General features: G+C 43.5%; 2 protein-coding genes across 3 annotated transcripts; one reads left to right on the forward strand and one right to left on the reverse strand.

Annotated features, from left to right (window-relative positions):
• Positions 1 to 3,127: 3,127 nt before the first annotated feature.
• On the reverse strand, positions 3,128 to 7,922 carry wdr83os (WD repeat domain 83 opposite strand). Its single transcript, XM_030427513.1, has 4 exons — positions 7,751 to 7,922; positions 6,951 to 7,056; positions 5,600 to 5,697; positions 3,128 to 3,549 (listed from the first exon to the last, which is right to left on the reverse strand). Exons 1-4 carry the CDS (start codon positions 7,801 to 7,803, stop codon positions 3,483 to 3,485), a joined length of 324 nt encoding a protein of 107 aa, XP_030283373.1. The 5' UTR covers positions 7,804 to 7,922; the 3' UTR covers positions 3,128 to 3,482.
• Positions 7,923 to 8,005: 83 nt separating this feature from the next.
• On the forward strand, positions 8,006 to 12,367 carry LOC115587415 (WD repeat domain-containing protein 83). 2 transcript variants are annotated; one of them, XM_030427228.1, is made up of 10 exons: positions 8,006 to 8,169; positions 8,873 to 8,990; positions 9,326 to 9,446; positions 9,547 to 9,652; positions 9,766 to 9,814; positions 9,935 to 10,061; positions 10,378 to 10,445; positions 10,646 to 10,754; positions 11,455 to 11,569; positions 11,745 to 12,367. In XM_030427228.1, the coding sequence occupies exons 2-10, from the start codon at positions 8,888 to 8,890 to the stop codon at positions 11,898 to 11,900; spliced, it is 954 nt and encodes a 317-aa protein (XP_030283088.1). In that variant the 5' UTR covers positions 8,006 to 8,169; positions 8,873 to 8,887; the 3' UTR covers positions 11,901 to 12,367. The 2 variants fall into 2 exon arrangements, with proteins under 2 accessions (XP_030283088.1, XP_030283081.1); XM_030427221.1 differs by having other exon boundaries at positions 8,007 to 8,169; positions 8,880 to 8,990.
• Positions 12,368 to 12,830: the final 463 nt, after the last annotated feature.

Below are 12,830 nucleotides of genomic sequence, written 5' to 3' on the forward strand. Positions count from 1 at the left end.
TGATCTAAACACTTCAACCCCATTCAATAAAGAACTATCTGGAGTTACAATCTTTTAAATACTGTATAGTTGACATTCTCCCTGTGATTTGCATAATACACTTTACTTAACATAACACACCTGATCAGAAAACAGACCAAAAAGAAAAAGTGGCGTCTGGTTTTAGGGGTTAAAACTGGAGAACACCTGCCGTCCGTCCTCCATCACCGAGAAAAAGAAATGAGTAAAATAATTATCAGGACCGTTTAAACATTTATAGGAAACGGAAATTATTCAAGTGGAGTTTTAATGACTTCCATCAATGAATCATCTCATTAGTGGAAACCAGAGAGTCCTGATTTGCTCATCTGTGATGCTGTGGTGCCCTCTAGTGTCTCACAGTCAGAAGGAGGAAGTCTCTCTCTCTCTCTTCTCTGCTCTCATTGGTCACTTCCAGCTCAGCAGAATACAGATATTGGATTTAATTAAAAAGTCGCCTCCAGCCCGTCACCCGCTGAACTTCACATCTGCATCCAGCAAACTGTGACAGTTTTTAATATCCAAATTACGCAGCCCAGCGATCAATGTGGACGATAGCTGCTGACTCGGACAAATTCAATATCCTCTCCCTCTGATAGCAATCGACAACAAACAGCAGCGTTGTGACTGCACACAGAATCCAAAACGCCCGCAACAACGGCATCGAGGGGATCTGTGTGAGGAGCGAGAGAGTCTGGAGGAAGTCAGGAGGAAATCCAGAGATGGCTGCGAGCCAGAACAGTGTGAGCTGCAGCAGGACCAGGACCAGCAGAGAGAGGGACGTGAGTTATGTGGCCTCTAAATCAGTCTCACATCCAGCTGACTCCACCTGACTGTCACCAGCACGCACACACGCACACACACACAAACACACACACACACACACACACACACACAGGTTGTTAATGCTGTTCTGGTTCTGCATGTGTTGGAGAGGAAGAAAGAGCAGAGTGCCCTTTACTGGATGAGGTGTGTGTGTGTGTGTGTGCGTGTGTGTGTGTGTGTGTGTGCACCATTGAACACCTGAACACACTCTAATAAAAACTCTAATATGGAAGAATCCTGTTCAAGAAAACGCCGTCTGTGACTCGGGGAGTGGAGCTAGCGTCTTGTTATCTGAAGGTCGCTGGTTCAGTTCCCCTGGTCTGCATGTCGAAGTGTCCTTGTGCAAGATACTGAACCCCAAACTGCTCCTGATGTGCTGGTCGGTGTGTGAATGTATGAATGAATGTACGTCACTTTGGACAGAAGCATCTAAGTAATGAAATCAGTTCTTCCTGTGAGCGACTGTTATTTCATATCTGATACAAACTTCCTCTGTAGAATCTGATAGTTTACTGTAAGTGACACACAATCTGATAACACACACTGAATCATCAACAACATTGAAATTAGTGACCCGTGAAGTGAATCACGTTGATCGCAGTGTTCTCCTGGGAAACCTTGGTTCCTGGTATTCATGTGGACGCCATCTTGACTCTGTTGTAGATCAGGTACAACTCCCGACACAGAACACAGTCACACAGGAAAAAACTGATCAGGGACAGTTAAAGGAACGTGACGAAGACCTCAAGGTATTGACCTGTCCAGTTCCCCAGATTCCTTTTTTTCTTTATCTCTCTTTTTCTGTTGGATGTGCCAAAAGTCTGATCTATGGGAGCTCCAACTCGCAACCCCCTGTGTCCACACATCAAGGAGGACCTCCCACAGTTGTCTAGATCAGAAAGGATCTGGGGAATTTGGAGGCCGGGACGATGCAAGGAAGGGTAAACAAAAGACCTTTCCTTCTTTCTTAACTCTTTCTTTACTTTTTTATGTCGACGCCTTAAACTCTGTCGCGTTCCTCGGGCATTTCCTGAACTGTCATTGGACAGTGCAGGTGCCATGAGCTGGTGTACATGGTGGTCTGTGATGGTGTTCGGAAGGGTTGTTTATGTCAAGTAGCATCTGTAGGAATATAAAGACTTACTGTCTCCCAGCAGAACACTGCTTAAAGGGATATTCCCGGTGTAAGTTTAATCCATGGTCTAACACACCGTGAAACTGTGTTAGACTCCCTCTCGAGAGATCAAGTTAGCAGACCGCTAATTTACAGAGTTTTATCAACCTCAGAAACGACCGCACGACAACAATACACTGCAGTAAATGGATCCAAATATAAACCGCCACCAAAAAGCCACAAATAATGCTCAGAACAGCACCAAACTTCAGCAACAGTACAAATAGGGTCTCAGCACATAGTCCGGGGCATCTAACCTCCGCTAGCTTAGCTGGATTTCTACTGAAAAGCTGACTAAATTTACCACTCTTCTGCAGCAGCTTCCTGTTGGCGGGAAGTCCCGACGAGTCGATTACCGAGTGCAGTAGAGTTCCGCGGCTCATGGATGAAAATGTGTGATTATGACTCCATGGAAAAGCAATCAAAGTTCATATGTGTCTTACCTGCCAATTTATAACAGTTATTATCGAGAGCGGACAGGGAAAAGAACAGAATTGAGCATTTCTAACTGCACTCGGTAATCGTCGCGTTGGGACTTCCCCGACCCGGAAGCTGATGGAGGAGAGTTGAAATCTGTTTTTAGCTTCACAATAGAAATCCAGCTAAGCTAGCGGAGGTTAGATGCCCCGGACTATGTGCTGAGACCCTATTTGTACTGTTGCTGAAGTTTGGTGCTGTTCTGAGCATTATTTGTGGCTTTTTGGTGGCGGTTTATATTTGGATCCATTTGCTGCAGTGTATTGTTGTCGTGCGGTCGTTTCTGAGGTTGATAAAACTCCGTCAATTAGCGGTCTGCTAACTTGATCTCTCGAGAGGGAGTCTAACACAGTTTCGCGGTGATTCAGACCATGGATTAAACTTACACCGGAATATCCCTTTAATATCAAGACGATCAACGTGATTCACTTCACCAGCCGGTCCTTTTAATGATGTGGCCTATCTGCGTATATTATCAGTCTCTTCCAGATACAAGTAAATGTTGTCTCCCTTTTTGGCTCTCTCTTCACTGTTCTTCTGTTTGTTGACATGACCAGTAATTAAGTTACAGACACATAAGTAACGTGACATGAGCGTGGGATCAACATCTCGTCTTTAAATAAAAGCAAGCAGTTCCTTTTTAAAACCGTACAACTTTATTTTACGAAATCCTGCAACAGGTCAGATCGCTCGAACAGTGAAATTTCAGTTTTCATCGACAAACAAACTTAGAAAAGGTTAAAAAGAGAACGATGTGAGAACGCCGTCAGAAAGAAACATGTGATCTCCTCATCTCGACAGAGCTTCCTCCTCCTCGCCGTCCATCCGTCCCGCGTCTGCTTTCTCTCTTCGTCTCTTTCAAATCACATTATCTTACTTCCTGTCTGTTCATTATTCCCACAAACAGCCAGGAGGTCCAATCAGCTGTTTGGTCAACAACTCCAGCGACCGCAGTCTACTTCCGCGCTCTTCTGTGATTGGCGGGTGGTTACCATGGCGGCGACATCGGCTGTGGGTTCTGGAGGTATGACATCACGACGGCTGAGATGGAAAGCCTGCAGACGGCAAAGAGGAAACGTCATCGTTATGTTGCTCCAGTTAAAGATTCAACAAGTAACTTTGGTTGATTCTGGCAGCAACTGTGGATAAAAGATGGCGTACCGCTGCAACGTACGACCAGAATACAGAGCAGCTCCTCCCCTCAGGCTGATCCTAACCACTCCATCATAAAGAAAAGTTCATATTTTCCGACTTATCCAAACAAGATGCGTCTGAATCCGACACGCTGACCAGCAGTAATGGTCATGAAGAAGGATCAAAATTAAATGGAGACAATTTCAGAAGCAGTTAAAAGTTCCCTGTAGGCATGTTTGGACATCATTTCAAAGTAAGGCTGCCCCCAAATAATCGACCAAAAACTCCTTAGCCGACCAAAATTTTATTGGTCAATTGGTCGCAGGAAAAAAAACAAAAAACATTTGGAGCCGTGTCTTGTCAAAATTAAGTCAAAATCTATGTGACTGGCGGCTGGCCTGTGTATTAAAGGCTGGAGGGCTTTTAATTTGAAGGGCCAGATACAGGAAGTCGTGACACTCACTCACTGTCAGTGTTTATTTTTTAAACACGGCAGGTCCCTTCGACATCGCGGTTAGACAGTTAACAATTAATAGCCAACCATGTCGGGAAAGACGTCTAAAATATGGGATCATTTTGAAAAGAAGAAGGATGACCCCAAGAAGGTGACATGCAAACTTTGCAAGAAAAACTTCACCTATCACTCCTCCACGACGAACATGATGTACCACTTTAAACATGTAAGTAGCCTAGCTACCTGCCAATGGCGAGATAAATACATTTTATTATTGTTATATGCTCTAGTATTAGACTATTCATGTGTACTGGTGAAGCTAAATTATCCAGCTCACGGTGTTTTACTTATTGTGTAAATCTCTCTACAGGCGCATCCACTTTAGCAGCCCTATTTCAAAGAGTAAAGAATATAAGAATCAAGTCTGGAGAATGAAAATAAACGGCTGACACTTCTGCATTTTGCATGTATTGAGGTCTGGATGAACGATTCTGCTAATGTGTAATTTTTCTTTCTTGTCTGCATTTGTTTCGGTCCTTGGGCACATTAGTTTGTGTGAATTAAAGGGGAAAGAAAGTAATTTTTTAATTACTGCCTGTAAAGCAAAAACACGCTCCAGCTGTCTTTCAATTATTTAACGAGATATTTTGCTGACAAGTTGACAAATTATGAAACAGATCAGGTCTGATTAGCACTGATGCAGGTATGAAGAATGTTTCCCTGAGCCGTGTTCGTGTGCGTGAAAGCAGGTTCAGCTGATAATACCAGCGACCTGCGTGTCCTCCGCAGCTCTTCCACCCTGCACAGCCGCTCACCTTTGTCTAATAACACAGAGATACTTACATGAGATCTCGGTTACTGACAGATGTCCTGAAACTGGCCTTGAACCAGCGTCTGCTCGCACGCGGGGCTGCCGCGTTAAGTTCATCGTCTGACATTATTTGCTGAGCCAAACATTTTGCGTTAGCTCGTCTCTAACACAACCTCATCTAGACGATGGACCAGAAGGTTTTTCCCCTTATTGCAAATGCGTCTGCGAGGCCTGGACAGGTGCCCTCCTGTAGACCGCTTTTATAAGCAAATGGAAATGTACCACCGCTGGAGGTCAGACAGTTAAAAGCTTTTGGACATTAGACTTGGCTCATCTGGAGTCTCGGTGGCAGACAGGAGCGAGTCTAACCTCCAGCTTTAAAGCAGCATAATTCAAGACTCTGATGTAAGCACACAGTTCCTTCATTAGCCCTCTCCATGACTCTGAGCCGCAGCAGAGAAGAGGGACACAGCCATAATCAATGAGACACTAAAGATTCTCACAGTTTGCACAAATGTACGTTTTGGACTGAGCACGCTTCTCTGCTGAATGCAGTGGGAGCCTTGGGCGAGACACAACGGAAGAACTCAATATCAGGACACTGCAAAGCTTTCCACAAGGACATGGAGTCCTTCGTTTTCCTCACAGAACGCAGTCCTGTTATTTTTGAACACATCGCTCGTTGGGGATGTTGGTCTGCACTCACATGAAGCTGCTCATCATCTGTTTAGTGTCCTCCGAGCTTCTGGAGTTTGCGAAGCTGATGAAAGAGCAGTAGACCGCGATCCAGGCACACCACTTCAGCTGCAACACACAACAGACAAATTACAAAAGGTTACATCAGATGTTCTGAGAGGTAACAGACATTTGTTTGGAGACACAACGTCAGATAGAAGCACAAGGGGAGATGAGGGGCAATGACACAGATTAATAAGCACATGATGACCTTCAATTGTGCGTTGTCACTGTGAAACTGCTCATATCCTGTCCATAAAGTGGTGATATCCCAAATACACTTCTGAAGGTCAAAGGTGGCCCTGATTCAGTGGCGGTTCTAGACCAGTTTTAATAGGGGGGCCAGGTCGGGGCCGGCTTTTTTGTAAGGGGGCACATACAACCCGGAAAAAAGGATAAATCCCTCATTCAGGCAAAACAGTGTTTACAATTTCAGCAATTTTGATTGGGTAGTAAACTGCTGAGACACTTTATTCCTGCCTTTCCCTTCAGTACAAAATCATTTCAAGAAATCTGTCATAGTATTAGTAATGCAGACTCCCTGTCAGGGGGGCCACAGGGGGGTCCAGACTCAGAGTTACGGGGGCACTGGCCCCTGTTGGCCCCCCCCCTAGAACCGCCCCTGCCCTGATTCTCCTCTGTATGTGCCTGACAGTCACAAAAGTTGTTAAGTGTTCCCATTATTTTGTCCACTCCCAGTAAAATTATCATTTGGGGGGCAGCAGTAGCTTCACTTGGTGACTGGAGGGTCGCTGGTTCAAGACCGTCTTGGACCGGTCTATACAGAGTGTGTTCTGGTGTACTGGGTGAGCAAACGGGTCAGCCCTGTTTGTGTGTGTGTGTGTGTGTGTGTGTGTTTCAGGCCTTTGTACACAAGATAAATAACTGAATGTCTTTGTAAAAGGATTCATAAAGTATAAGGAAATGATTTATGCTATCCATTTAAGGAAAGAAAACACATTTTACAACAACAAGTGAAAGCCGTTCTATGCTAAAGCAAAGACAATCAATTAAACCAATTCTCCTCTATTGGACAGGGAGGCCACATGAGCCTGCTTCAGGGACAGCCCTCTTTGTTTTCTTTATTGTGTCCTCAGTGCTGAAAGTCAAAAGCTGCCCTCCATCCTTTCATCTGAAAGGTGAGTTTACCTTTAATCTTCTAAATGGAACGCCTGGGCCGGATCAAGGTCCACCATTCAGGGGCAACTCCCCTTTTGTTGTGGACACACAAACAACGCAGACACACACACACAGAGGCAAAGGACGAGGCAGCGGGGGGAGTCAGAGGATAAATGTGTGTGTTTGTGTGTGTCGTAGGTCACCTTGAGCATCAGTCCACACATGCTGAAGATCATGCCGAGCAGGTTCATGTAGTCAGGCGTGGGGTCCTCCAGTGTGGGGTTGCTCTCTGTGCTGGGCGGCTTGTACCTGCAAACACCACCAACGCAGAACGTCACAGCATTTCACTTTTTAGGCAAGATCAGCTGTTTCACCACAGAACAACGTGGACATTCATATACAGGGATGTGCTGCTATTTAGCCTCAGCAGCATTAGAGATGTTGGACGATGAAGTCAAGCAAACAGTCACTGATCATGTTCCAAAGATGCTGGATGGGGTTGAGGACTAGGAGGAGATTAGGAGAGCCCTCAAACTAAAGTACTATAAAAGTGTCCACATAGTTTTGGCCACACATTGTTAAGATACCTGATTAAGTACAGTTGTCTCTGTTCATGTGAGGGTTTCAGCTCCAGGGCCAGCAACATGAATCATATCTGTCTTTCTAAGTGTGCTAAAGTCTCTCACAACGACTCAAGAATAACTAACTTTCATGACAGAAACAAGGACAAATACCAACACAGGTGGGAAACACTCACCTGCTTTAATATTAGTGACCACTGTACGACTGACAGCTGACAGTAACATTAAGCAGCTACAATTATGTGCTGTGTGTTTGGTAGTTTATAAACCCCGCAGCTAAATCAACTGGCTAATCGGTGACGTTAATCTCTTCACGCTGTACTCATGACTGGTGTTAGCTAGTTAGCTGCTAGCTAACTACCAAGCTAATATGGACCGCTAATTCCGTCCGGAACACGCGTTCTTCTGTGTGAAACACTCACCTTAAAATCTTGTTTTGTCTCCTCGGGTCCGCCATGTTGTTGGAAGACATCATATGTTCCGATATATTAATTTACAGTTCAGAAATTTAAACTCCGGCGACCGACGGACAGCTGATCGGCCTCGTCATGGATGGAGTAAAAGGGAGGAAGCTAAATCCGGCGATTTCCAAAATAAAAGCACAGAGTAATCCGAAGCCGCAGATGAAACGGTAGGAGAGCGTTTGAGCTCTTATTTTGACAGGTGTAGGTTATCCCAGCGTGCATTGCGCGTACTAGCTAACATGTTTTGTAAAATGAATGGAAGAAGTTGTTGATGGTTATTGGGGATAAACCATAAACATTTTCTTATAATTATAATGCTAATAGCCCCAGGATTATCATCATGGTACTCTCAACAAACTGAGCTCTGGTAAAACTAAGTAAGTAGCGCTAAAAAGCTGAAATAAGTAGTAAATAATTAACAGTAACAGTTAGCTATAGCTAAAGCTATATATTACTGCAATAAACTGTGTGCTGTTCAGTAAAACACGCTAGTTGTGTCTAAATAATCAAGTGTTTATGCTGGTATTAGAACAAAATATATGCTATAAATCCCCTTTTATCCTCAGTCATGTAATGAGTTTCCTGTGAGAAAGCTAATGAAGTGCATTCATCTCGTGTGACATGTAAAAGTAGTAGCCGAGCTTAGAGTTTGTGTAGCAGTAAGTTACTTACAGGTGCACTTTGTAGTTTTAGGAAAGACATTTAAATCAGAGGAGAAAGATCTTTAGTGACTATTTGTTTGTGCTTAAAGAAATTAAATAGATAAACTCTCTTTGTTTTCATGACTGAATAAACAGAGTGATCTTAAAAGAAAACACAGTTTAGATATCTTTTACTTTTTTTATACATGTGGCGGACCCTGCCACCTTTTTCTAGCTTCAAACAGTGTTTGGCAGACATTTATTTTCCCCTGAGAACTGCTCGTTCATTCACCTGTAAATATTAAGATTCTGAGTTTGGATTTCCTCCCCAGAACTACACGCTTTGTTGAGCCACATTCAAGCAGCGTGTAAAACCAGATCACAGAGAGCTGTAATGAAGAGGAGGTTGTAAGCGTGGCTGTCGTGTTTGTGTATTTACCACACAGGTTCGGTCATGTCGTTCCCTCAGCCCAGACCTCAGGCTCCACAGCTCCCTCAACATCTGCTCAGGACCATCGACTGTCAGCAAGCAGCTGTCAGGGCTGTTCGCTTCAACGGTGAGGCAGAGACCACATATTTATCATCCTGTCTTTGACACTGCTGAGGTGTTTGTATGAGTAGAAATCTGGTTTAAGACACAAAAACAATCAGAAATCCAGTTAACTTAAAGCAACATTATGTGTGTTTTTACCTTCTAATAACACTTGATGCCACTTCTTCATTACTTAGCTGACATATAATTGCATCGTATAATAATTACTTAAATGTAAGGTGACTGAAAGTTACTACCAATAGTTGATGCTTTCAGAAGTAAGTGTTGAGTCCTGCTGAGTCATCCATGAAATAGTGTTTCTCATGGCCGCCTCTATCTCATGTCTCCCTGCTCGCTCAGCCGATGGGAACTACCTGCTGTCTTGTGGCAGCGACAAATCTCTGAAGCTGTGGAGCGTGAGCCGAGGGACCCCGCTGAAGACGTACAGCGGCCACGGATACGAGGTCCTGGATGCTGACAGGTGAGAGAATTGTCACAGCCTCCTCTGATGTGTCAGGAAGGTTAATATAAAGAAGTGGAGTGTTGAGAAAGAAGTGTGTGTTTCTCTCCTGTTCCAACAGTTCCTATGACAACAGCCAGCTGTGCTCCTGCAGCTCTGATAAGACGGTGATCCTGTGGGACGTCGCTACAGGACAGGTCACACGCAAACTCAGAGGTCACGCCGGGGTCAGTTCTGCTGGTTTCTTTATTTGTTGCTGCACCTGTGTAATTTCGCTCCTCATATTTTCTTGTGTCTCCATGCTTTCTTTTGTTCTCACTTTCATATTTTCTTCTCACAGAAAGTCAACTGTGTCCAGTTCAACGAGGAGGCAACTGTCATCCTGTCTGGTGAGTCTTCACTCATGTAAAATGCCTTTAATGCACAATATTATTTAATAGTCATTGTGTGTTAAAGTGTGTATATTGATTTAAATTTGACCGGGGTGTGTGTGTTTTCTCCTCCTTCAGGCTCCATAGATGGGACCGTTCGGTGCTGGGACACCAGGTCCAGAAGATTTGAACCCATCCAGGTTCTAGACGAGGCGTCGGACGGTATCAGCAGCCTGAAGGTCGTACAGCACGAGCTGCTCACCGGGTCAGTCAGCAATCTAGACATTTTTTGTCATGAAACCTAAGAGATCTGCAGGTTGGAGTTGATCTCGCGATTGTATTGATCACAAATTAATCCATCGCCTTTGTTACTGCCCACTCAGACTGTAGCTGCTTAGATTTGGACGGGACAAAATAAAGAGCCAGTGACTTCTTTCATGCATTAAATAATCTGTTTACATGATGATCTAATTACCGTCTCCCCTGGTTTATCTTTCCTTTACTTCAGTTTTATCAGTTAGACGCAGGTGTGATTTTTTTTTTAGATTTCATTGTGTGAATACGATCGTCTTGTGTTGTAGGTCGGTGGACGGCAGAGTGCGGCGCTACGACCTGAGAATGGGACAGCTGCATGTTGACTTCATCAGCAGTTAGTAATGATTTTCATAATGTCAAGAAGCAGAACGACTGGTTGTTGTTGTAGGAAAGATTTTTCTCAACATTTATGGAACACGGAAATGCAACACTGGTATTGTTGGTAACAGTGAAAATGCAGAGCGCTGTAACTTGTGTATATGTTTGTGTGTGTGTGTGTGTGTGTGTGTGTGTGTGTGTGTGTGTGTGTTGTAGGTCCCATCACGTGTGTGTGTTTCAGTCAGGATGGTCAGTGCACTCTGAGCTCCACTCTGGATTCAACAGTCAGGCTGCTGGACAAAAGCACAGGAGAGATGCTGGGAGAGTGAGTGAATTACAGCGCTCTCATCATGTCTTCACTCACCTGTCAGCTAATCAATGAAGCAGCTTTTATCCATAAGAAAAAAACACACTGTATTACTTTAACATTTGTATTGTAAAAATGTTGGGAAGTGTTTTTTTAATATTGTAAAACATCTGAAAATTGGATTCTGAAAATGAGTGATGCAGAAAAACAGTGTAATGATTTTAATGACCTTATTAAGTGATTTACTTTGAACAGGTGAAATCATTTTTTTCTTGGTTTTTATTACAGTTTCATCACTTACACAATCATATTTACAATTTTGCCTGCTGGTATTATAATTTTTCCACAAATTATAATGATGAAAATTAAAAAACAACACAAATACCCCTTTACCTCCGCTTGAAATATTAATCTAAAGAAATGTTCATTCCAACTGGTCTGTGAGCTGTGTCTTATTGCAGCAGGAAAAGCAGCACATTTTGGACGCACCATGAAAGAAATGTGGGTTTAAAATCTCTGAAACTCTCAATATTTTGGGGCAAAGCCCAAAAGAAATGAACGACAAAATCTGGAAACATTACTGCAGTCAAGAATGAACATTACAAGATTGAAAATGTTGGGGTTTATGGATTGGCCCTGCAGTTTGCTGAACACTAATTGACAAAATTCTGCACATTAATACTCATATTGTTGATGTTTGTCTGTTTGTTTCACTCAGGTATAAAGGACACAAGATGAAGGGCTATAAGCTGGACTGCTGCCTGTCCAGTAAAGACACTCACGTCCTGAGCTGCTCTGAGGACGGACACGTCTACTGCTGGGACCTGGTGGAAGTAAGTGTCTGCTTACATCCTTGTTCATAGTGTGCTTAACATGATGGGGTTCACTTTGAACACAGACGAAAAGAGGGAATACTCCACAGACCAGCGGTGTGTAGCCTCTGGATCTCCTCCCACCAGCACAGGAACGCAGGAGGATGATGATGATTTCTGTTTTTCTGACCTCCAGGGATCTCTAACCTTGAAACTGCCTGTCGGCAAAGCCGTCGTCCAGTCGCTGTCCTTCCACCCCACAGAGACCTGCCTCGCCACAGCCATGGAGGGCCGTGTCCAGGTGTGGGGGGCCGAGCCGGAGGAGGCGGAGGAGGACGGGGGGGCCACGTAGAGACGGTGAAAGTAGCCGAGTCACGGTTGCATGCAGAGAGGATCCACTTTTCTATTTTTCTGTGATTACAATACAAACAATCTGTGAAACGGCATCCCAAATGTATTTATTGTGTGTGTGAGCAGAGAGTCGGACGTTTGGTCCTGACACACACAGATACACAGCAGCTGTTGATGTACAGCTGACTTGTCCGCTTGATCATCAGTCTGTAGTTGTGACTGTTAGCTTACTGAGATTTAGGAAGGCAAATGCTGAACATACCAGCCGACACAGATAATTTAAAGTCCAAAATACGATGTTTCATTATAATTTACAGCTGTACAGAGTTCATGATCTGGATGGGAATCTAATTTTAGTTAATGAGTGAATCAAAACAGTAAAAGTTGTGTGTTTTAGGATTTTTGTACGTGTGCAAAACATATATTTTTGTACAAAACCCTTTAATAAATGTTTTCTTGTAAAAGTTTCACCACGTCATGTATTTTTCTTCCAACGCGACGCTGCTCAGTTCTGTAGAAGTTTGTCTTTATTCAGAAATATACACACAATGAACACAAAGACAGGCACAGTACAAAATAAGTTAACCAGCATGACAAAAAGAATGGCAGCAAATAAATAAATAACTTATCTTACATAAATACATTTTCTGAAACTGTCGCTCGTCTGTAGATGAATAAATGCAGAGAACTTAACTCGGCTGTGTTCGTCGAACCACAAAGTGAATCTACGCAGCCTCGTACAAATGATCCGTTTTTACTGATTAACCCCAAAATTGCACTGAAGAGTTCAAATAAATACATCATGTCAGCTTAAAAAAATAGTCAAGTAGTTTGTGTTCAAATCTCTGCGTCTCTGCGCAGTTTCGGACAAATGCAATGCTTTCATTTGTAGCAAAGTACTTACATTTGAAGATCTCATTTCTAATTTCCT

The sequence above is a fragment of the Sparus aurata genome, chromosome 1 (genome assembly GCF_900880675.1).
Source record: "Sparus aurata chromosome 1, fSpaAur1.1, whole genome shotgun sequence".
NCBI lineage: Eukaryota > Metazoa > Chordata > Actinopteri > Spariformes > Sparidae > Sparus > Sparus aurata.

Coding starts and splice junctions, on each gene's coding strand:
- LOC115587415 (XM_030427228.1), top strand. CDS start 8,888: ATGTCGTTCCCTCAGCCCAGACCTCAGGCTCCACAGCTCCCTCAACAT. Junction 9,447..9,546: donor GAGGTCCTGGATGCTGACAG/GTGAGAGAATTG, acceptor CTGTTCCAACAG/TTCCTATGACAACAGCCAGC. Junction 9,815..9,934: donor GGCAACTGTCATCCTGTCTG/GTGAGTCTTCAC, acceptor CTCCTCCTTCAG/GCTCCATAGATGGGACCGTT.
- wdr83os (XM_030427513.1), bottom strand. CDS start 7,803: ATGATGTCTTCCAACAACATGGCGGACCCGAGGAGACAAAACAAGATT. Junction 5,698..6,950: donor TGTGTGGACTGATGCTCAAG/GTGACCTACGAC, acceptor TGTGTGTTGCAG/CTGAAGTGGTGTGCCTGGAT. Junction 3,550..5,599: donor CAGATGATGAGCAGCTTCAT/GTGAGTGCAGAC, acceptor TGCCGTCTGCAG/GCTTTCCATCTCAGCCGTCG.